This window comes from Micromesistius poutassou, assembly GCF_964030765.1.
Source record: "Micromesistius poutassou genome assembly, contig: SCAFFOLD_279, whole genome shotgun sequence".
NCBI classification, from domain to species: domain Eukaryota; kingdom Metazoa; phylum Chordata; class Actinopteri; order Gadiformes; family Gadidae; genus Micromesistius; species Micromesistius poutassou.
Window position 1 is genome coordinate 29,865 of NW_028179511.1, and position 22,500 is coordinate 52,364.

General features: G+C 49.1%; 2 protein-coding genes across 2 annotated transcripts in view; one reads left to right on the plus strand and one right to left on the minus strand.

The window, feature by feature from the left end:
• Window positions 1–153: 153 nt before the first annotated feature.
• The window catches only part of LOC311372774 (anoctamin-4-like), a gene marked incomplete at both ends in the record, with an annotated part of 38,070 nt that continues 15,723 nt past the window's right edge, over window positions 154–22,500 (plus strand). The window contains 10 exons of the mRNA XM_084489718.1: window positions 154–183; window positions 807–907; window positions 1,153–1,197; window positions 1,731–1,862; window positions 4,201–4,307; window positions 5,885–5,940; window positions 9,175–9,296; window positions 12,778–12,912; window positions 14,969–15,065; window positions 15,739–15,799. Coding sequence (XP_084345844.1) covers window positions 154–183; window positions 807–907; window positions 1,153–1,197; window positions 1,731–1,862; window positions 4,201–4,307; window positions 5,885–5,940; window positions 9,175–9,296; window positions 12,778–12,912; window positions 14,969–15,065; window positions 15,739–15,799 — 886 coding nt within the window. The remainder of the gene's footprint in view (window positions 184–806; window positions 908–1,152; window positions 1,198–1,730; window positions 1,863–4,200; window positions 4,308–5,884; window positions 5,941–9,174; window positions 9,297–12,777; window positions 12,913–14,968; window positions 15,066–15,738; window positions 15,800–22,500) is intronic.
• On the minus strand, window positions 15,337–19,266 carry LOC311372777 (uncharacterized protein). The gene is made up of 4 exons (XM_084489720.1): window positions 19,100–19,266; window positions 18,353–18,490; window positions 17,345–17,467; window positions 15,337–16,179 (listed from the first exon to the last, which is right to left on the minus strand). The coding sequence occupies exons 2-4, from the start codon at window positions 18,435–18,437 to the stop codon at window positions 15,959–15,961; spliced, it is 429 nt and encodes a 142-aa protein (XP_084345846.1). The 5' UTR covers window positions 18,438–18,490; window positions 19,100–19,266; the 3' UTR covers window positions 15,337–15,958.

Here is a 22,500-nt window from a genome sequence, read left to right on the forward strand (position 1 = left end):
AACTATGTACTATTTAAGCAATAGATGACGACAGGCCGCAGTTATACCACAGTTAAGGGGCGTTGTCCGTCCCTTAACTGTGGTATAATGAGCACATCTCACTGACTGAAGTGATCTATTGCGTTTATAAAACGGTTACATAAGTATGGCGAAATGAAAGTCAAAGACGCCCTCAACGAGAAAGTCTGAAAAGCATTTTTTTTAACGAATACAAAAAAGTAGTCCCTCCTGGCTGCCGGCAAAGTGCGCGGCGGTTGCTATGCAACACACTGTAGCGTCCTTCAGAGAGAAGGCTAGAGACGGTAGCTCGGTTCGCCGGCAATTTTGCCTACTGTCGAGTTCACTCAGTGTGTGCCTATTGCTTTACAACATTTCCACCCTCTCCATCAATCAACATGTTTTTAGGCTTCAGTGAACTATGCTATTGCTTTTATATATAAATAAACAACAGTTCAAGTTAGGCACGGAGTGAAACTGAACGGGCGTCATAGCTGTGTGTATACGCTCATTATATGTGGTGTTGTACATAGGATATGTACAACACCTGTATTGTTATTAAATACATACATACATACATACAAACAAACACACACACACACACACACACACACATGCAGATGTATAAGTAAAAAAGCTCTATTTCTCCATGTCCGTATTTGAGGCAGTAACACAATCCTGTTTTGATGTCTTATGTTCATTTCTCTCTGTTTTTTGGGTTGATGTGTGTGTGTGTGTGTCTGTGCGTGTGCGTGTGTGTGTCTGTGTGTGTGTGTGCGCGTGTGTGTGTGTGTGTGTGTGCGTGACAGTCCTCGGTTACCAATAGCGACGTGATATTCCTGAAGCTCCATGCTCCGTGGGACGTGCTGTGTCGCTACGCCGAGCTCATGAACATACGCATGCCATTCAGGTGTGTGTGCGTGTGTGAGTGTGTGTGTGTGTGTGTGCGTGTGCCTACGTGTGTGTGTGTGTGCATGCGTCAATGCGCGTGTGTGTGTGTGTGTGTGTGTGTGTTGTAGCAGAGTGCTGTTATGTTTAATGACGCTCCAGCTAATAACATCATCCTAGTAGGATTTGCTCATTTTCTTCCATTTAATTATATTGTAACACAAAGTGGATTTTTGTTGTTGTTTCATTTATATGTCGATATTTTAGGAGGAAAATCTTTTACATGCACCGAAGACACAAGTTTATGAGTCGGTGAGTCATGCGCTCGATGTGCAATCATTTCTTGCAGCCGTCCTCGATTTAATTTAAATTAATGATTTGTTCTACAGAACACCCTGGTCAGCGGTTTTGAACCGTGTTTTGTCCTGAACGCACCCTGTTACGTGGTTTTGAACCGTGTTTTGTCCTGAACGCACCCTGTTACGTGGTTTTGAACCTTGTTTTGTCCTGAACGCACCCTGTTACGTGGTTTTGAACCGTGTTTTGTCCTGAACGCACCCTGTTACGTGGTTCTGGACCGTGTTTTGCCCTGTACGCACGCTGTTAATAGGTTTTGAAACCTGTTCAGTGGTTTTTAACTGTTTTTTGTCCTGAACACACCCTGATGAGCAGTTTTGACCCTGTTTTGTCCTGAATGCACCCTGTTCAGCGGTTTTGAACCATGTTTAGTCCTGAACCATGTTTAGTCCTGAACTCACCGTTTTAAGCAGTTTTGAACCTTTTTTTTTCCTGAAGGCACCCTGTTGAGCGGCCTTTAACCGTGATTTGTCCTGAACGCCCCTCAGGATGGAGAAGAGGATCAACAAGGTCCGCGGCTGGCTGCCACGCAAACCCATGAAGTTAACCAGCGACACGCTGCCGGACCTGGAGGAGAACGAGAGCTTCACCGCCCCCTTCAGCCGCTCCAGGATTCACCAGTGAGCTCAACTTCACCTCACTTAACTTACACTTAAACTAACTTAACCTAACCTAACTTTACCTCACTTAACATAACTTAAACTAACTTAACCTAACTTAACTTTACCTCACTTAACTTACACTTAACAACATAACTTAAACTAACTTAACCTAACCTAACTTCACCTCACTTAACCTAACTTAAACTAACTTAACCTAACCTAACTTTACCTCACTTAACATAACTTAAACTAACTTAACCTAACCTAACTTAACTTAACTTAACATAACTTAAACTAACTTAACCTAACTTAACATAACTTTACCTAACTTTACCTAACTTAACATAACTTAAACTAACTTGACCTAACTTAACCTCACTTAACCTCACTTAACCTAACCTAACTTTACCTCACTTAACATAACTTAACCTAACTTAATCTAACCTAACTTTACCTCACTTAACATAACTTAAACTAACTTAATCTAACCTAACTTTACCTCACTTAACCTCACTTAACCTCACTTAACCTAACCTAACTTAACCTAACCTAACCTAACCTAAATTAACCTAACCTAACCTCACTTAACCTCGCTTAACCTCACTTTACTTCACTTAACCTCACTTAATCCCACTTAACCCAAATTAACCCAACAAACCCAACTGAACTGAGCCTAACTAAATCAACCTACTTGTGGCGCCTCACCCCGATGTGGTGATCGTGATGAATCGCCCCCTAGTGTACGTCTGGTGTAACGACAACCAAAAGTTGAACTTGAGTTCAAAGCTGTTCACAACATTGCCGCGTGCGCGTGCGTGTGTGTAGGATTCGGCCAAACCACGCAGCATGTGGAGGCCTTTAGGTGCCTTGCTCAGGGGCACCTTGACACTCGGCTAGGAGGAGCCGGGGATTGAAACCATCAACCTCCCTGTTGCCAGACAACCTGATTTCAAAACGTGTCGGTTGTAGCAGAGGGTCGTGTTGTTGACGTTTCCTTTGCGCTGGTCGTTGCCACGCCAACACCTCGCGAGAGGGAATCGCTGAGAGTTCAACCAGTCGCATCTCCCAGTGTGGACACTCAAGAGTTCTTCCACCACGCGATAAAACTTTACTCGTCAAACAACTCGAAGGTCCCCACACTCTAAGAGTAGCAGTAAAACGGCAGAAGCACGTTAACCTGTCTCTCTCTAGCCAGCCACCAGCCAGGCGGGTCGATGCGACCACTCGGCCAGTCCAACCCCCCATGGGTGACCTATTCAACGATTGCTCGGCCAGCAGGGATGGGGGGGGGGGGGGGGGGGGGGGGGGGTGGGGGGGGGGGTGGACACTGTGTTTGTGTGTGTGCACTTATTGAAGCGTGGTATTATAGCGTTAGTGTTCCCAGCTTCAGGGAGGGCCAGTCATTACTGGTCCCCCGGGCTGGGGACCCAGGGCTGGGGACCCAGGGCTGGGTCCCCCGGGCTGGGTCCCCCGGGCTGGGTCCCCAGGGCTGGGTCCCCCGGGCTGGGTCCCCCAGGGCTGGGTCCCCCGGGCTGGGTCCCCCAGGGCTGGGTCCCCCGGGTTGGGTGGATGGCCAGTGGAGTCCCTGCCATCCCACCATATGCTGCTCCCTGACTCAAGCCTGTCCAGACCAGGGCTGACACTGAGCCACTGCTCTATCAGGCTCTCTGTTACACGCTCGCTCTCTCTCTCTCGCTTTCTCTCTCTCTACCTCTCACCCTCTCTCTCTCTTTCTCTCTCTCTACTTCTCACCCTCTCTCTCTCTCGCTCTCTCTACCTCGCTCTCTCTCTCTCTCTCTCTCTCTACCTCGCCCTGCTCTCTCTCTACCTCGCCCTCTTCTCTGACTCTCTCTCTCTCTAGCTCTCTCTCTCTCTCTCTATCTCTCTCGCTCTCTCTCTCACTCACTCTATTCAATTTCCTGACAGTGTCTTTGACCTTCACATACAATAGGTATAGTGTGTGACTCTCTCTCTCTCCGTCACTGTCTCTCTTTCTCTATTTCTATTCTCACTGGCTTTATGTGCCCCCCCCCCCCCCCCCCATCGGTTTTGCTCTTGGACCCCTTGCATTCAACGGACACACACACACACACACACACACACACACACACACACGCACGTATAGTAAAGTATTTATATAGTATTTCCACTGCGGCTATTTACATTAAAAAAAAAAAATCTGGACTCGATAATTCCTGAAGCATAAAGGGGTAAAAATCCCAGGCGGGCCGTGTCCGTGTTCTGTGCATTATCCCGGACTGTGACGACACCACCACCCCCCCCTCCACTAGGGGGGGTTAACCACACATGGTGCAGCTTTAACACTGTAAGCCTCTCCTTGGTCTCCTTGTGACAGCTTCATCATCCACAACAAGGACACCTTCTTCAACAACGCCACGCGCTCCCGCATCGTCCACCACGTCCTGCAGAGGGTCAAGTACGAGGAGGGCAAGAACAAGATCGGTGAGGCCCTTTCCGCCGTCTGCTTTATCGGTTGTAGCCCTTGGGGGTGCGTTCCAATCGTCAAGTCAAGTCAAGTCAAGTTTTATTTGTATAGCACAATTTTACATGCGGCTGAGCCGCAACCAAAGTGCTTCACAGGAAGTGCAGATACACAATGAAAAATTAAAAGACAAAGACTCTAGGAGTTAAAACAGGATAAAATAGAAGAGAAATTTAAAAGGTAACTAGGGGACACTATTTGCTGGCACTTGAAAAAGGAAACGCTAATCGAAGGCCAGTGAAAAAAGGTGGGTCTTTAAATGAGATTTAAAATCGACGATTTAATGACGATTTAAAATCGTCATTCTGTTCTGTGCACACACACACACACACACACACACACACGTATAGTATTTCTCAAGGGTTTATCAAGAGTTACGAGGAGGGCAAAAAAAAAAAAGATAGGGGTGAGACTCTTTCCGGAGCTCTCCGTGCCCCGGGGGGGGGCCACATGCCGCCCTGTGAACGGAGTTGACACAGGAGGCATAGGAGTTGTTTTGCAACGCAGCCTTTTATGAAACAGTTCTGGTCTCCAGGTGCTCTGCGGCGGCGCCCTCGTCGTTTCATTCAAGTTTCTGCTCTTTTTTTTTCGGGACATTCAGCATCCCTCGGCCAATTTAGCTGAAGAGGACGCCCCGGAGAGAGGGGGAGGATGTGGACTCAGAGGGGGGTGGGGGGGGGGGGGGGGGGGGGGGGGGGGCGCGTTGAGACGACTCAGCTCAAAGCGTGGAGAGAGTGTGTCACATGAAAAGGTTGCGTCGACAGGATTTTCTGTGCAGAGCGAGAGCAGCGCCCAGGGTGGGCCTGCGGAGGGACTCCTGCACCACGGGCAGCGCTACTACAGCCTGTAGGGCCCTGCCTCTGGTCTCCCCCGGGACCCCCACCCAACCCCCACCCAACCCCCACCCAACCCCCACCCAACGCCGCGTCACGCCGTGTTGAGAGACCGAGCCGGCGGCTATTTCTGTAGTATTGATCAGATCGGATCCATGTCCTATTCCTGCTCCTACATTAGAGGGTTGTTGTTTTAGTTTTTTTTACATTTTGTCATTTAGCGGTGGCCTCAGACACTTAATTTAAACCGTCAGATCCATTACAGTTTTGGAAAGAATGTATAAAAAGAAACAGCCGGACAGAGTGGAGCTCCAGGGGGGTCTGGACGTAGGAAGGCCCGTGGTGTGTGGTCCGGTACGTCACTCAGTGTTTCTGTCGGTTGAACACCTCGCCTTTTGAAAGCAGTCAACGTTGAAACCTGCTAACATTACAAGGTCTTATTTCACGGCGTTTACGTTTTTATATTTTTGTGCGGTTTTGCCGTTACTGCTATCATACTTTTCACCCGGGTTTGAAAAATGTGCTTTCATGCTCGTCTTAGTTTTTCAATCTGCTTGATCTCCTGCCTCTGCTCCTCTGGTGATAAAAAAAAAGATCCTTATCTCATCAAATGATCTCCTTGGCGGGTCCAACACATGAATCAGTGTGTGTGTCCGTGTGTCCCCGGACGTCAGCCTCTGTCCGTGTGTCCCGTTTGCCTCCAGGACTGAACCGGCTGCTCAGCAACAGCTCCTACGAGGCGGCGTTCCCCCTGCACGAGGTAACGCCCCCCGACGGAGACCGTAGTGTGTGTGAGGTTGTGGTTAGTGTGTGTGAGGTTGTAGTTAGTGTGTGTGTGTGTGTGTGTGTGTGAGGTTGTGGTTAGTGTGTGTGTGAGGTTGTGGTTAGTGTGTGTGTGTGTGTGTGTGTGTGTGTGTGTGTGTGTGTGTGTGTGTGTGAGGTTGTGGTTAGTGTGTGTGTGAGGTTGTGGTTAGTGTGTGTGTGTGTGTGTGTGTGTGTGTGAGGTTGTGGTTAGTGTGTGTGTGAGGTTGTGGTTAGTGTGTGTGTGTGTGTGTGTGTGTGTGTGTGTGAGGTTGTGGTTAGTGTGTGTGTGAGGTTGTGGTTAGTTAGTTAGTTCCCCCTGCACGAGGTAACGCCCCCCAACGGAGACCGCCTGTTGGTCCAGTGGTGTGTGTCTGCCCCCTCGTTATACTTCCATAACGAGGTCTCACGGTGGCCTTTTGTGTGTCTGCCTGCATGTGTTTTCCTCTGATGTGCGTTGTGTTTGCATATGTGTGTGCGTTGATTACCAGTTGCTTGTGTGCATGTTTGTTTCCACATGTCTCCACAGATAGTTTGCTTCATTTAGGGAATTTAAGATCATACAATTAATGTCATCTTCCTAATAATGTGTCTAAATAAAGAATGTGTGTGTGTGTGTGTGTGTGTGTGTGTGTGTGTGTGCGTGTGTGCGTTATGGACTTGAGGTTCTGGTTAGTGTGTGTAACCATATGCCTGTGTGTGTGTGTGTGGGAGGTTTGTGGGAGAAATTGACTTTAGGTTTAAAGGAAGTATAAGTATTATCTCAGCATAGTCAACTAAGGACCACATTCCAGGGGAAACCCACATGTCAATCATCTCCCATGTGTCACTCATCCTACCTCCTGACTGGCGGAGCTCCGTATCTCCGTCACTCACAACATCCCGAGGGACATTCAGCGGTCACCGCCGCCCCTGAGATGAACCCGGGTTACTTTAAACTTTAAATGTTAAAGTTTAAAAAACCTCTATACGTAAAACACCTCTACACCTGTCTCATCTTACCCTGAGAGGAGGAGACGGGGATAGGTTAAAGTTAACTAGTTAATGCTCCAGTTAGAGTCAAACACTGCCTGCTATGAATGTATTCCACAATCACACACAGTGGTATTACCGTGTGTGTGTGTGTGTGTGTGTGTGTGTGTGTGTGTGTGTGTGTGTGTGTGTGTGTGTGTGTGTGTGTGTGTGTGTGTGTGTGTACGTCCAAGGCGCATTCGGGGCTCTCTTGACTTGGGTGTGAGGAGAGACCGGCTGTTGTGGTGGTGGTGGGTGTGGTTGTGGTGGTGGTGGTGGTGGTTGTGGCTGTGGCTGTGGTGGTGGTGGTGGGTGTGTGAGGTTGTGGTTAGTGTGTGTGTGAGGTTGTGGTTAGTGTGTGTGTGTGTGAGGTTGTGGTTAGTGTGTGTGTGAGGTTGTGGTTAGTGTGTGTGTGTGTGTGTGTGTGTGTGTGAGGTTGTGGTTAGTGTGTGTGTGTGTGTGTGAGGTTGTGGTTAGTGTGTGTGTGAGGTTGTGGTTAGTGTGTGTGTGTGTGTGTGTGTGTGTGTGTGAGGTTGTGGTTAGTGTGTGTGTGTGTGTGTGTGTGTGTGTGTGAGGTTGTGGTTAGTGTGTGTGTGTGTGTGTGTGTGTGTGTGAGGTTGTGGTTAGTGTGTGTGTGTGTGTGTGTGTGTGTGAGGTTGTGGTTAGTGTGTGTGTGTGAGGTTGTGGTTAGTGTGTGTGTGAGGTTGTGGTTAGTGTGTGTGTGAGGTTGTGGTTAGTGTGTGTGTGAGGTTGTGGTTAGTGTGTGTGAGGTTGTGGTTAGTGTGTGTGTGTGTGTGTGTGTGAGGTTGTGGTTAGTGTGTGTGAGGTTGTGGTTAGTGTGTGTGTGTGTGTGAGGTTGTGGTTAGTGTGTGTGTGTGTGTGTGAGGTTGTGGTTAGTGTGTGTGTGTGTGGTTGTGGTTAGTGTGTGTGTGTGTGTGTGTGTGTGTGTGAGGTTGTGGTTAGTGTGTGTGTGTGTGTGTGTGTGTGAGGTTGTGGTTAGTGTGTGTGTGAGGTTGTGGTTAGTGTGTGTGTGTGTGTGTGAGGTTGTGGTTAGTGTGTGTGTGAGGTTGTGGTTAGTGTGTGTGTGTGTGTGTGTGAGGTTGTGGTTAGTGTGTGTGTGAGGTTGTGGTTAGTGTGTGTGTGTGTGTGTGTGTGTGAGGTTGTGGTTAGTGTGTGTGTGTGTGTGTGTGTGTGTGTGTGTGTGTGTGTGTGTGTGTGTGAGGTTGTGGTTAGTGTGTGTGTGTGTGTGTGAGGTTGTGGTTAGTGTGTGTGTGAGGTTGTGGTTAGTGTGTGTGTGTGTGTGTGTGTGTGTGTGAGGTTGTGGTTAGTGTGTGTGTGTGTGTGTGTGTGAGGTTGTGGTTAGTGTGTGTGTGTGTGTGTGAGGTTGTGGTTAGTGTGTGTGTGAGGTTGTGGTTAGTGTGTGTGTGTGTGTGTGTGTGTGTGTGAGGTTGTGGTTAGTGTGTGTGTGTGTGTGTGTGTGAGGTTGTGGTTAGTGTGTGTGTGTGTGTGTGTGTGTGTGTGTGTGTGTGGTTAGTGTGTGTGTGAGGTTGTGGTTAGTGTGTGTGTGAGGTTGTGGTTAGTGTGTGTGTGTGTGTGTGTGTGTGTGTGAGGTTGTGGTTAGTGTGTGTGTGTGTGTGTGTGTGTGTGTGAGGTTGTGGTTAGTGTGTGTGTGTGTGTGTGTGTGAGGTTGTGGTTAGTGTGAGGTTGTGGTTAGTGTGGTTAGTGTGTGTGTGAGGTTGTGGTTAGTGTGTGTGTGTGTGTGTGAGGTTGTGGTTAGTGTGTGTGTGTGTGTGAGGTTGTGGTTAGTGTGTGTGTGTGTGTGTGTGTGAGGTTGTGGTTAGTGTGTGTGTGAGGTTGTGGTTAGTGTGTGTGTGTGTGTGTGTGTGTGTGTGAGGTTGTGGTTAGTGTGTGTGTGAGGTTGTGGTTAGTGTGTGTGTGTGTGTGTGTGTGAGGTTGTGGTTAGTGTGTGTGTGAGGTTGTGGTTAGTGTGTGTGTGTGTGTGTGTGTGAGGTTGTGGTTAGTGTGTGTGTGTGTGTGTGTGTGAGGTTGTGGTTAGTGTGTGTGTGAGGTTGTGGTTAGTGTGTGTGTGTGTGTGTGTGTGAGGTTGTGGTTAGTGTGTGTGTGTGTGTGTGTGAGGTTGTGGTTAGTGTGTGTGTGTGACCCTGTGTCCGTGTGTTTCCAGGGAAGTTACCGGAGCCGGAACTCCGTGCGGACCCACGGGGCGGAGAACAACCGCCACCTGCTGTTCGAGTGCTGGGCCTGGTGGGGCGTGTGGTACAAGTACCAGCCGCTGGACCTCATCCGGTGGGTCCCCCACGGGGCTAACTAGCCTAGCATCACCCCCCACGGGGCTAACTAGCCTAGCATCATCACCCCCCACGGAGGCTAACTAGCCTAGCATCATCACCCCCCACGGGGCTAACTAGCCTAGCATCATCACCCCCAACGGCGGCTAACTAGCCTAGCATCATCACCCCCCACGGAGGCTAACTAGCCTAGCATCATCACCCCCCACGGGGCTAACTAGCCTAGCATCACCACCCCCGACAGAGGCTAACTAGCCTAGCATCATCACCCCCCACGGAGGCTAACTAGCCTAGCATCATCACCCCCCACGGGGCTAACTAGCCTAGCATCATCACCCCCCACGAAGCTAACTAGCCTAGCATCACCATCCCCAACGGAGGCTAACTAGCCTAGCATCACCATCCCCAACGGAGGCTAACTAGCCTAGCATCACCCCCAACGGAGGCTAACTAGCCTAGCATCATCACCCCCCACAAAGCTAACTAGCCTAGCATCACCCCCCACGGGGCTAACTAGCCTAGCATCACCCCCCGACGGAGGCTAACTAGCCTAGCATCATCACCCCCCACGGAGGCTAACTAGCCTAGCATCATCACCCCGACGGAGGCTAACTAGCCTAGCATCATCACCCCCAACGGAGGCTAACTAGCCTAGCATCATCACCCCCCACGAGGCTAACTAGCCTAGCATCATCACCCCCCCACGGGGCTAACTAGCCTAGCATCACCATCCCCAACGAGGCTAACTAGCCTAGCATCATCACCCCCCAACGGAGGCTAACTAGCCTAGCATCATCACCCCCCACGAGGCTAACTAGCCTAGCACCACCCCCAACGGAGGCTAACTAGCCTAGCATCACCATCCCCACGGAGGCTAACTAGCCTAGCATCACCCCCCACGGAGGCTAACTAGCCTAGCGTCACCCCCCGACAGAGGCTAACTAGCCTAGCATCATCACCCCCCACGAGGCTAACTAGCCTAGCATCATCACCCCCCACGGGGCTAACTAGCCTAGCATCATCACCCCCCACGGAGGCTAACTAGCCTAGCATCACCATCCCCAATGGAGGCTAACTAGCCTAGCATCACCCCCCACGAGGCTAACTAGCCTAGCACCACCCCCCACGAGGCTAACTAGCCTAGCACCACCCCCCACGAGGCTAACTAGCCTAGCATCATCACCCCCCACGGAGGCTAACTAGCCTAGCATCACCATCCCCAATGGAGGCTAACTAGCCTAGCACCACCCCCCACGGGGCTAACTAGCCTAGCATCATCACCCCCCACGAGGCTAACTAGCCTAGCATCATCACCCCCCACGGAGGCTAACTAGCCTAGCACCACCCCCCACGAGGCTAACTAGCCTAGCATCATCACCCCCAACAGAGGCTAACTAGCCTAGCATCATCCCACACAGAGGCTCACTAGCTTAGCATCAACCCCCCACCAAGGCTATGCGTTAGCCTTAGGCCTGAGCCTATAGCATTAGCTTAAGGCGTGGTCCTCAAGAGAATGCACATTCGTCAACTCAGCTCCAGTATAAACCCTGATTCAAAATGTCCGTCCGCTGACGACAGACCCAGAAGCGGCCGATGTGTGTGAGAGAGTCACTCTGAGGCGTCCCCTCCTCTCCTCACCGCTCCGTGGTCGTCAGGACGACGCAGCTCGTTAAGCCTCGTTAGCCGCGCCGCTCTCTGAAGAGCCCGTCAGAGGAGGCTCAGGCACCACGGCTCTCTCCTCAGAGGCCGGGCCGCGGCGGCCGGTGACGTACGGTCATTAACGCTGGCTTCACGCGACAACGCTCCCGGGTGAAACCGACACAGTATCTGATCAGATGTGCCTCGTTCGTTTAGACGGCGACCGCGTTTTCGAAATCTTTCGAAAAGCGCTCCACCGCTGCGTTTCCGTCTAAAGGGTTGACAACGCAGAAGGTGGTGCTCTGAGCCGCTCCCGCTGGCTCTCGCGTCTCGTACGCGTTTACGTCACGTCCGCGTGCAGCACAGGCAAACCAACAACAGACAAACATGTCGGATTTCACACACTTTTGCGTCACCGCGTGCACGCAGATTTCCACCCAAAGACGTCTCGTCTAAACACGGAATGTAAAAGTGGGAACGTAACGCCACTTTTGCGGTTTGTGTTCAGATGGTTGTCGTGTAAAGCCAGCCTGAATAGTCCACTGTATCCACACGTGGTCAGGGCGTCAATATTAACGGACTCACCTCTTGACGTCTCGTCGGGGGGTTGTGTTACATGCAGGCCTTCATGTATTTGAATCTTTATAGTTTGTATAAATATTTAATATGCAGAGAGTGAGCCTGATGACACAAACGCTGAGAGCTGAGAGCTGAGCTACGAATCTTAAAGCGGAACAATTTAATTTTTTAATTTTTTTTATTTAGCTGATAGGGACAATGCCCTGATTGACTGACAAACAAGTTTATTGCTGTAAATAAGCCAGAGTTAGCTGCAAATGCTCATTTCCATCTGTTGTCCCTAGCCAACAAGGCCTTTAGTGCCTTGCTCTGGAACATTAGGTTGGGGCTGGTTGTTTCGTATTTAATCCAGCGCAGTGAGGAACAGGATGGTGTGTGTGTGTGTCTGTGCGTGTGCGTGTGCGTATGCGTGTGTGTGTGTGTGTGTGTGTGTGTGTGTGTGTGTGTGTGTGTGTGTGTGTGTGTGTGTGTGTGTCTGTGTGTGTGTGTGTCAGGCTTGGAACAGAGAACAATTAATTTGACGGAAACCAAACCAGCTGAGAAGCTGGGGCTAAAGCTCAGGAACTCGGCTCCAGCTGATCAGAGTTGATGGTCTCCAGCCGTGACACTCGTTATCCTAACGACACTCAGGGACGCCCAGCGGGGGGTCGGAGCAGCGCAGGATGCTGCCCCTGTGTGTGTGTGTGTGTGTGTGTGCTTGCTTGTGTGTGAGTCTGTCCGTGTGTCAGTGCGTGCGAGTGGCCACTGTGTGTGTGCGCGTGCATGCGTGTGTGTGCGTCCGTGTCTGTGTGTGTGGCCAGCGTGTGCATGCCTGTGTGCGTTCTGTAACGAGGGGGTGGGTGTGTGTGTGTGTGTGTGTGTGTGTGTGTGTGTGCTGTAACGTGTGTGTGTGTGTGTGTGTGTGTGTGTGTGCTGTAACGATGGGGCTGTGTGTGTGTGTGTGTGTGTGTGTGTGTGTGTGTGTGCTGTAACCATGGGGGCTGTGTGTGTGTGTGTGTGTGTGTGTGTGTGTGTGTGTGTGTGTGTGTGTGTGTGTGCTGTAACCATGGGGCTGCGTGTGTGTGTGTGTGTGTGTGTGTGTGTGTGCTGTAACGTGTGTGTGTGTGTGTGTGTGTGTGTGTGAGCGTGCTGTAACGATGGGGCTGCGTGTGTGTGTGTGTGTGTGTGTGTGTGTGCGTGCTGTAACGATGGGGGCTGTGTGTGTGTGTGCGTGCGTGCGTGCGTGTGTGCGTGCGTGCTGTAACCATGGGGGCTGCTTGCAGGCGGTACTTCGGGGAGAAGATCGGCCTGTACTTCGCCTGGCTGGGCTGGTACACCGGCATGCTGTTCCCCGCCGCGCTGGTGGGCCTGCTGGTCTTCCTGTACGGTCTGCTCACCCTGGACCACTGCCAGGTCAGGTAATGGAACAACTCCTCTGATCTTCGTCTCTGAGCCCCACAGCAGTGTGTTGAAATCATCATCATCACCGTCGTCATCATCGTCGTCGTCGTCATCACAGCCGTCCTCCGATGTGTGACGTGGTCGTCATGACGTCTGTTTGCCTAAACTCACGTACTGTTCTTTATTTTTTCGTAGTGTTTTCATTTCATTGGTTCAGTTGTGCTCTTGGACCGTGCGCCGTGACGCAGACGGATCCTCCTCCCGTTGTGAGATTCTGGGTATTAATAATTGATTCACCCCTTCACCGTCATGTCGTGTTCCGGTCGTTTCTCCCCGTCTCACTCGCTCATTTGCATTCAGGGCGTTTAGCAGACGCTGTTATCCAAAGAGACTTAGTAGTAGTAGTACTAAGTACTAAGTACAGTACTACAGTAGTACTAAGTACGTTTGTCAGGAGAAAGAGAAACAACAATATCTCTCTGTGGGTACGGTAAGGATGTTCATAGAACCAGAAGTGCCAAGCACTAACTGACTGAAATTAATATATGTGAAATGAATATTCATAATCGAATAATGTGTGGTCTTTCAACATTTTCAAGTGAATAATGTAAAAAAAAATGACGATTATTTTTTTTTTAAAGCTTCCTTCATGTGGCGCCCCCCGCTGGCTGTCAGTGGTCGGTGCCCCTGGGCACGGTGCCAAGTGCCCTTATGGATGATCCGGCCCTGCTAGGATAAGATGCTACACAGTGCTAAGCACTTTTTTGTGCAAGTGCAAGGACGGAGAAACATGCAATAAGTGATTACATTAAGAGCCACAGTCGAGCAGACAAACATTAAGTGATTACATTAAGTGCCAGGACGTTCAAACATACAATAAGTGCGTACTTATTAGCTATTAGCTAATGAGATGAGCTAATGAGATGAGCTAATGAGATGAGCTAATGAGGAGTCCTCTGCGCCCGACTTCCTGTGAATCATCTGGTCTCAGATCAGCTAACGGTTGGTTAGATTTGTCGGCCTCACCCTTCTGGCTGCTTCTGGATGTTCCCTTTGCCATCAGGGTGTCGTTATATTTTACCTGCTTGTAAAACGACATTTTAGCCCCTCTGTGTATCGCATTGATTGTATGTGGTTATTACTATCAACTAATTGCCCCAAGTGGTATTAATAAAGTTGAATTGAAAATACTTAATTTTTTATCATCCCTGATCCCTCAACGCCACCAGACGGCCTGTTGACACAGCTGTGATTAAGAGACATTATTTATTCTGCTCGCAGAGTTCAGCATTCACTCGGGGTGTGTGTGTGTGTGCCAAGTCTTTGAGATATGGTTTTGATTTGAGCGCTGGCTCATAAAGGAAGGCGTTGTTCATAATGTTATGCGTGGCGGTCAGAGCTTGTTGTGAGCTCTTCATTACGGCCACGAGGCAGCTGGGATGATTCAGACAGGTCATATATATCTGGGGAATTGTGGGATTATTTATTAGTAATAAAATCCTGCCTCTCCACCGATACCATGGAAGGAAAACAAGTTCATATCAACATCCAACATCACTGTATTCATTAGTTGTGGTGGTTCCATCTACGGTGTTATCGATATGTAGCCTGGTCCTACCAGAATCTCCTACTTCATTTCATTTGCACAGAGAGTCCGGCCTTTCTCCGTTGACAAACGTTAGCTCACTTGAAGGCGGGCGTCTGTTGGAGTTTGAAACTATTGGATCTGCCCCAGTGGATCCGCCATAACCAATCGCTGACGTTTGACTACGACTCAAACCAGCGCACGACCTCAACGTCAGCCACTCTCAGCCCTCTGTTCGCTGAAAAAAAATTGGCTGCAGAAAACCTGCGAAAATACCGCAGACCCAGACGTAGAACTGGAGGGAAATGGAAATTGAGCAGAAGTACGGAGGCGGGCGGAGCCAGGCTAATCGATATGTCCGTGTTCAGACGAACTGCGTTTCACTGGATCAACTAATCCAAAATGCACATTTCCCAAGACATCACATTCTTTAACCCCACCCCGTTCCTGTGTGTTGACGGTTTCCCTTCTGCTCTGTGATTGGTCAGTAAGGAGATCTGCCAGGCGACAGACGTCATCATGTGTCCCATCTGTGACCAGTACTGCCCCTACCTGAAGCTCTCTGACAGCTGCATCTACGCCAAGGTAGGCCTGGACCCCACGCACACACACACACACACACACACACACACACACACACACACACACACACACACACACACACACACACACACACACACACAGACACACACACACCTCCACGCACACACACACACACCTCCTAAGACACACACACACACACACCTCCTAAGACACACACACACCTCCACGCACACACACTTCAGGAGTCAATCTCACACGCACACCTTATTCAAGTCAATGACGTCAAAATGTGTTGGGGCGCTAAACAATAAAGAAAAAGGTTGATATATTATTTATTGATTTCTTATGTCCTCTTATATTCTGCCCTCATTGCCACACAATTCTGACCCGTAATCATATTGGCATTTCACGTTCACAGTAAGGCTTATATTACATTTACATCTTTGGGTTTTAAGCGGCCACGTTGCTGAAATATTTGAATATATAAACAGGAGGATGTGATTTCGTACACACGGAACGAGAATTAAGAAACAACGGATGAATGAACGTCATTACGTTAGTAACAATAAAACATCATTGTGCATAGAAATCACTCTCAATTTCAACATCCCTGTGTAAACTCTATGCTATATCTTCATCATTATAAACATCAACATCAGTGTCTATTACATCTGTATGGTGTATGTTTGTCAAACACCTGTTTCAAACGCTGCAGGTGACGCATCTCTTTGACAACGGAGCCACGGTGTTCTTCGCTGTCTTCATGGCCGTTTGGGGTGAGTTGAAAAGTTGAACTCCCCTTCCCAGTGGCGCCCGACGTTCTCACGTTCAAGCGAACAAACGCACAAGTCTGGACCGCGGTCACATGTTACCCTCTGCCCCGTCTGAGAGTCCTTCTGGATTGCCCTCAGTGGGTCTGAATCTCGACGATACCGTCAGTAGTACGCAACGTCCCAGTGGATCGGCTGTCCGGGCATGAAACCGTTGCCAGGGTAATACCGCCTCTCCTCCTCCACCCAGCAACGCGATCCAGGCATCGCAGGCGATAGCAGAGTTGTGGAGGATTGCGTCGCTCGATCATCGCTGGGAGTTTTGGCGTCTGCTGTTTTGAAATCGATGTCAGCCTGATCGGAGTTGATCATCAAGTTGTAGGACCCTGAGAACGTGATGACAAGATGTGCAGATCCATTAGCCATCCTGCTTGGCTACAAAAAAACATTCTCAAACGATTTGTTGAATAATCGTATCGTTTTATGAATGAACTTCCGGTCGAAAAGTCGTTGTTTACGTTTCACGCTTGCCAGTTTTTCGTGTTGCATTACGTTCAGGAATGACGGAGCGCTAATAGTGGATGGCTAGCTTCAATATTGAAGACTTAGAAGAGTCATTTCTTAAGTTAACCCCCCCCCCCCCTTCCCATTGGCTGACAAGCTGGCAAGGTTGTACAGTGTTTTACAATTAAGCAATAGATCACGACAGGCTGTGGTATACGGTCATTATACCACAGTTAAGGGGCGTTGTCCGTCCCGACGCGCAGCGGAGGGGCGGCGACCCCCTTCACTGTGGTATAATGACCGTATATCACTGACTGAAGTGATCTATTGCTTTTATAAAACGGTTACGTAAGTATGGCGAAATTAAAGTCAAAGACACCCTCAATTTTGAAAAAGCTAGAAAGTCGGAAAAGCATTTTTTTTAACAAATACAAAAAAGTAGTCCCTCCTGGCTGCCGGCAAAGTGTACGGCGGTTGCTATGCAACACACTGTAGCGTCCTTCAGAGAGAAGGCTACAGACGGTAGCTTGGTTCGCCGGCAATTTAGCCTTCTATCGAGTTCACTCGAACTCGATAGTAGGCTAAATTGCCGACCGTGTGCCTATTGCTTTACAACATTTCCACCCTCTCCAGCAATCAACATGTTTTTTAGGCTTCAGTGAACTACGCTATCGCTTTTATATATACATAAACAACAGTTAGAGTTAGGCGCGGAGTGATACTGAACTCTGTAAACTGAACGGGCGTCATAGCTGTGTGTATACGCTCAATATACAACGGTTGGGAACCAATCAGATCGCCCGTTTTATAACACCGCGTTAAACATCAGTCAAATAAACAACGGAGAACCTGGGGCCCAAAGCTGATAGCACGGCCCATCAGAGTCAATCATCTCCAGCTGGGACACTCATTATCCTAACGAGGGTCATGGTGAGGATAGGAGGGTTAGGAGGGTAATGGGCGGCTCCCAGGGCTTTGATTGGATGTCTAGACACGGGTTTGAGTGAGAGAGAGAGAGAGAGAGAGAGAGAGAGAGAGAGAGAGGACCTGGCTTCGGGGGTTTGTCTCTCGCCCTCCGGTCGTCGTATCTCCAGCACTTCCAGAGGACGAAGAGAACCAGACTCAGCTGGGCCAGGAAGGTCAGGACCACCAGCCACCACATGGTGAACACTGAGAGAGAGAGAGAGAGAGGGAGAGGGAGAGAGAGAGAGAGAGAGAATAAGCAATTATAAGCGATTCATTTTTATTTTCCCATCTGGCTGTTGATTGATTTAAGGCCTTCGACATCAATTCATATAATACAAATATATAAGAAATAACGACGATACCATGTAATTCTAATATAATACATTTCAATATTATATATAATACATACAATATAATACATATATAATGAATCAGATAGGATAATGTAACAGAACGCTCTGCCTGCGGCTCCACTCAGCTCAGCCTGATCACCTGATCAGACGTGTCCCTTAATGTCCCCACACACATCAAATCGATCTCACAAGAAAACACAAAGCCCATGGGGTCCGTTGAACCTCGGGGTTATAAAATACGCAAGACCCTTTGAAGTTCAAACCGTTTTCGTAAAAAAACCAAAAGTGACCAAAGTCGTCAGTCAGAGTGGAGTGAAGTGACGGTGAGCGACCGCGGAGTCACCCCCTGCTCCCCCGTCCCTCTCTTCAGCTCATCGGGTCTGAGCTGTTCAAACAGGGGGGCTGCCGCTGGACCCCGGGGCCGTCGTCACGTTAATAATTAATGCAGAGGGTCTGCTGGAGAGCCTTTATGTTCCACGTCTTTAATGGTTAATGTAGAAGCACAATAAAGACTAGAGACAGTGGTCCAGCTCTGCCTGTTCCACCAAACGAATACTTTGTCCCTTTTTTGTTTTACGATGATAATAGGTTTGGGGTTTACAAAAAATATCCACCGAATCACTAAAAACATCCATATTTTCTGTTTTTTTTAAATAATGTTTAGAATAGAAATAGCCCAATTGTCGAATGACAATTCAAAAATCACTAGAATACGGGAACAGAATCGTCCACTTGCCTTTTGAAGAACTCTGCGGATCCACCTCGCTGATCTCCGGCTCGGAGAAGCCCGCAGAGAGGCTCTCGTTCTGGGCCGGCTCCATGCCTCAGACCCCCCTCCTCCCGGGACTTCCACAGAGTTTAAAAGGTGCAGCGACTGGACCAAGGAACCAGAGAGAACGTTAATCCCCTGCTCACACAGGGAGACGTTTCCACACGGGTGGATGACATCTGGTTGTCTCTGTTTCAGCGCCAACTCACACAGTGTAGACTAACATGACCCCAGAATGTGCAGAGATGTGTGTTTGTGCAGTTAATTTGCGGTTGAGAGTAAAGCAGGTTTGTGAAAAGTAAACATTCAGACATCGTTTGTGTGACTAATGCTTGTGGACAAACAGCATGTTCTTCAGTGTCGTCCAAATCGTTGAACTTTAAAGTTGGACGTTGTTGTTGTAAAAGTTGCATTCTAACAGTCTGTCTGGCTATTGGCTAATGTGGTCTTTCTACTCAATCTGTGAATGAAACTGGTAGTATATTTCCTGCAGAGTTGCTGTTCGTATCAATTTGCTCATAATGAAAAAAAAAATGAACCCAAAACAGGTGCACCCTGTAGAGAACTAAACTCTGTGCTCAGTCGACTCTGATCCGCAGAATGTGAACCAGGGTGCCCTCTGTTTCTACAGCTGCAGAGGACTCTAGCTCACTACCTCTGTAGCATTCTGTCAGGAAAACACTGTCGCCGTTTAATGTGTCCATTAGAACTGACCTTGCATTCACTGCTCCGTGTTCCTCGCTGGAGGTGAAATATCCATAGAAGTCCTGGTCTTGTTGGGGCTCCTTTAGAAGCCTCTCCTTCCTCTGTCGCTCTGGTCGGTAGAACTGAGCCTCAGAGTCCACAGCTGGATCTCCTCAGAACCAAAACAAGCAGCTCTCTGCTGTGAGGAGAGGGGGCGGGTGGGGGGGCGGGGTGGGGGCAGAGAGCTATGCAGACCTGACTTGGTACTGGAGTAAATGTCAAAGCCAGCAAAGTGGTCGAATGACACCCACAGATGAAGCTGGTCTGGTGCCGGTGTCTGTGGTGAAATGTGTTTGTGGTGCAATAAGTAATCTATCCTGAGGACTTTGTCCAGAGGCCGCCGTGTCTACAGAGCACTGAGCAGCAGCACTGCTGGTTGCGCCAGAGTACGGACAGACCCCCTTCACACGGTGTTTAAAGACCAAGCTCGCCACAACCACGGGCGCTCAGACCGACGCTGCCCCGTGACGCCACGCCTGTGGCCGGCGGAAGACTTTGTTCTGAACAGTGCAGGGCAAAACATGAATCTTGTTTTGAACGTGCATGACTCTCCAGCAGCTCAGAGTGTGTGTGTGTGGTCTTGGCGTTCCCTCGGACACGCCTCACTTTACTGACCACACCGGCGCTTGTTATTCTGTGTCCAATGTCCACGCCACACGCCACCTAGCTGGCCTCTACTGGCTGCTCCATAACAAGGACAAGGCAGGGTGGTGGTGGTGGTGGTGGTGGTGGTGGTGGTGGTGGTGCAGCTGCTGCTGCTGCTGCTGCTGGAAGCCACTTATCGTGTAGTTTGAGTAAAGTGATGCACAGCAGGAGGTGTAGGTGTATTTAAAACATTTGAAAGTGGAATATATCCATTTTGGTGCCATGGGATGAACGTGTGGATGAATTGCTATTCTAGATTTGTAGTGATGCTGGTCTAGGATACGTTCCCAGACACTCTGTGGTCTCATATATATGATCGGCACAGCATATATATTTAATAACTCATATCATTCTTTATTAAAGGTCCCATGGCATGAAAATGTCACTTTATGAGGTTTTCTAACATTAAGTTGAGTTCCCCTAGCCTCCCTACGGTCCCCCAGTAGCTAAAAATTGCGTTAGGTGTAAACCGAGAAGTAGCTATCTTACTCCGTCTTTGAAAAAAGGATCGCTGAAACGCTTCGATTTGGGTTCCGGTCCTGTATGACGTCATACGGGATGACGTCATACGGGACCAGGTTACCGCCCCTTTCTCTGCTTGGCCCGCCCAGAGAATTTGGCCCGCCAATGAGACAATGAGCTAGGACCGTGCGAGCACCACGTGTGTGTGTGTGAATACACACACTGTAACGCAAGTGTTCTTTGTTATTTGGATAACCGTTCTGCTGTTGGTGTTATGGCGCATAACACGCAACACAATAACGCAAGCTTGCATAAAGCTCCCATTTGGTGAAAAGACTAGACTGCGTCGGGTTGGTTGAGAAGGAATTGGGAACCGCGAAATGGAGGAGAAAAGGATTGTTGCCCAGGATTGTCCGTCAGAGCCGGGCAGCCCCGGGGGCAGCCAGCGTTCAGCGGGCAGCAGGGCTCCGACGGACAAAACCCGACGCAGACAACCCCGGGCAACAATCCCCTTCTCCTCCACCTCGCGGTTCAGTCTGTACTTAATATTGACGTGGAAGTGGAAGAACCAGAGGCGTCTGAGAACCCGACGCAGTCGTTTGAGATTCATAATATCATCCGGAGGCGCAAACAGCTTTTGACCATGATAATATATATTATATTTTATACAACAGTTAGTTCCGACCGGTCCCAACCGAGCAATTTGATTGGACAACGAGACATTCCATAGTGCTGATATACAGTATAACAGCACTGGGACTTTTCACAGACATAATCACTCCGCTGTACGGGCGTTCTAATAACCGTTATTAGCTAACGTTACATCAGCTGTTAAATAGCCTATCTTAGATTGTGGCAAACTTTGCACGGTAAAGATGGACATATTTCCAAAAATAACATTTGATTTGAACTATGAATGGTCATCATCAGACTCGGAGGAGGACGAAGGGAAGGAAAGAGGCCTGGATACTTTTTTCGTAGGTCTGAAAGCTCACTAAAAAGCTACTGGAGACCATCTATGGAGAGCCGGAAACGCTGGAGCAACGTGCTGTCTGATCGAGCTGTTAACTCACCAGAAACACACATCATGCCACCAAAGCGTCTGTCAACAGACTCATATTTCAGTGGTTGCACAATAAATGGAAACATTCAGATAAATGTAAATGATACAAAGTAGCGGCGTACACAGAGCAGAGCCTATCGCTCTGACACAGAGTAGCGAGCTTGTGTCTAGGAATGTTTATGTACTGTATATGTGTTGCCTGGCAACAGCCTAGTCTCCCTTCAGTTGCGGAACTATTTTTGTTGGCGGAGCCGAATAAATGATTACTAAACAAACAAATCATAATCTCTTGTTTCTTATTACTGTTAACTAATAAAATGTGCTCGTAGCACTGTTGTATAAAAGCAATATCACACTCGAGGTCGTGCTGTTGTACTGTATATCAGCACGGTGTGATTATCTGCGGCACTTGGCCTGCGGCCTCGTGCCTACGACCGAATCACAGCCGTGCTGATATACAGTACAACAGCACTCCCTCTCGTGTGATATTGCTTAAATATAGATCTAAATATAACATGATATTATTTAGATATAGAGCTCCAGGACTCCCGCCGGAGCACCCGGAGTGTTCAGTGTTCCGCTGTAAACACTAGCGCATGGTACCGTGGCCGCAAGCTGCTCAGGGCCACACCCCCACCCTCCACCCTGACCCGCCTCGTTGCGTTTGTGGAGAGCTTATTGTGGGCCTGGCTCGTAGTGGCTGTAACTCTGTACCAAGGCTGAATTTCTTGAACGTCTTCAAGTACTGTACTAGGGGCCCACTAACACCTATATTAAAGCATCCATAAAGTAGCACGCCATGGGACCTTTAATATATATCACATGGATATGGAGGGCGGTGTGTTTTTGTGTCCTGGGTTCACTGCTCCCAACAGAACACTAAAGAGGAACATTGAAATGAGTTTCCACGCTGGTCTGAACCTCAAAGAACCCATTCCCAAACTCACCCCGTTAACGGAGACTAAACGTTCCGATCCGTTGCCATGCCGAAGTTTAGGGACAAAAGTCTAAAGTTCCTGGTGTGTTTATTATCCAAAGCATTGGAACAAAGCTGTACAAAGATTTACAAAAAGATGTACATTTTTATAGATATGCAACGACGATGAATGGATGGGCCCGTTGATCTGAGCCCCTAGAAGGACGGTTCACTCCCCCAGCGCTGCGTCCACCCTCACAGACCGCCTGGGCCAGAGGAGCAGAG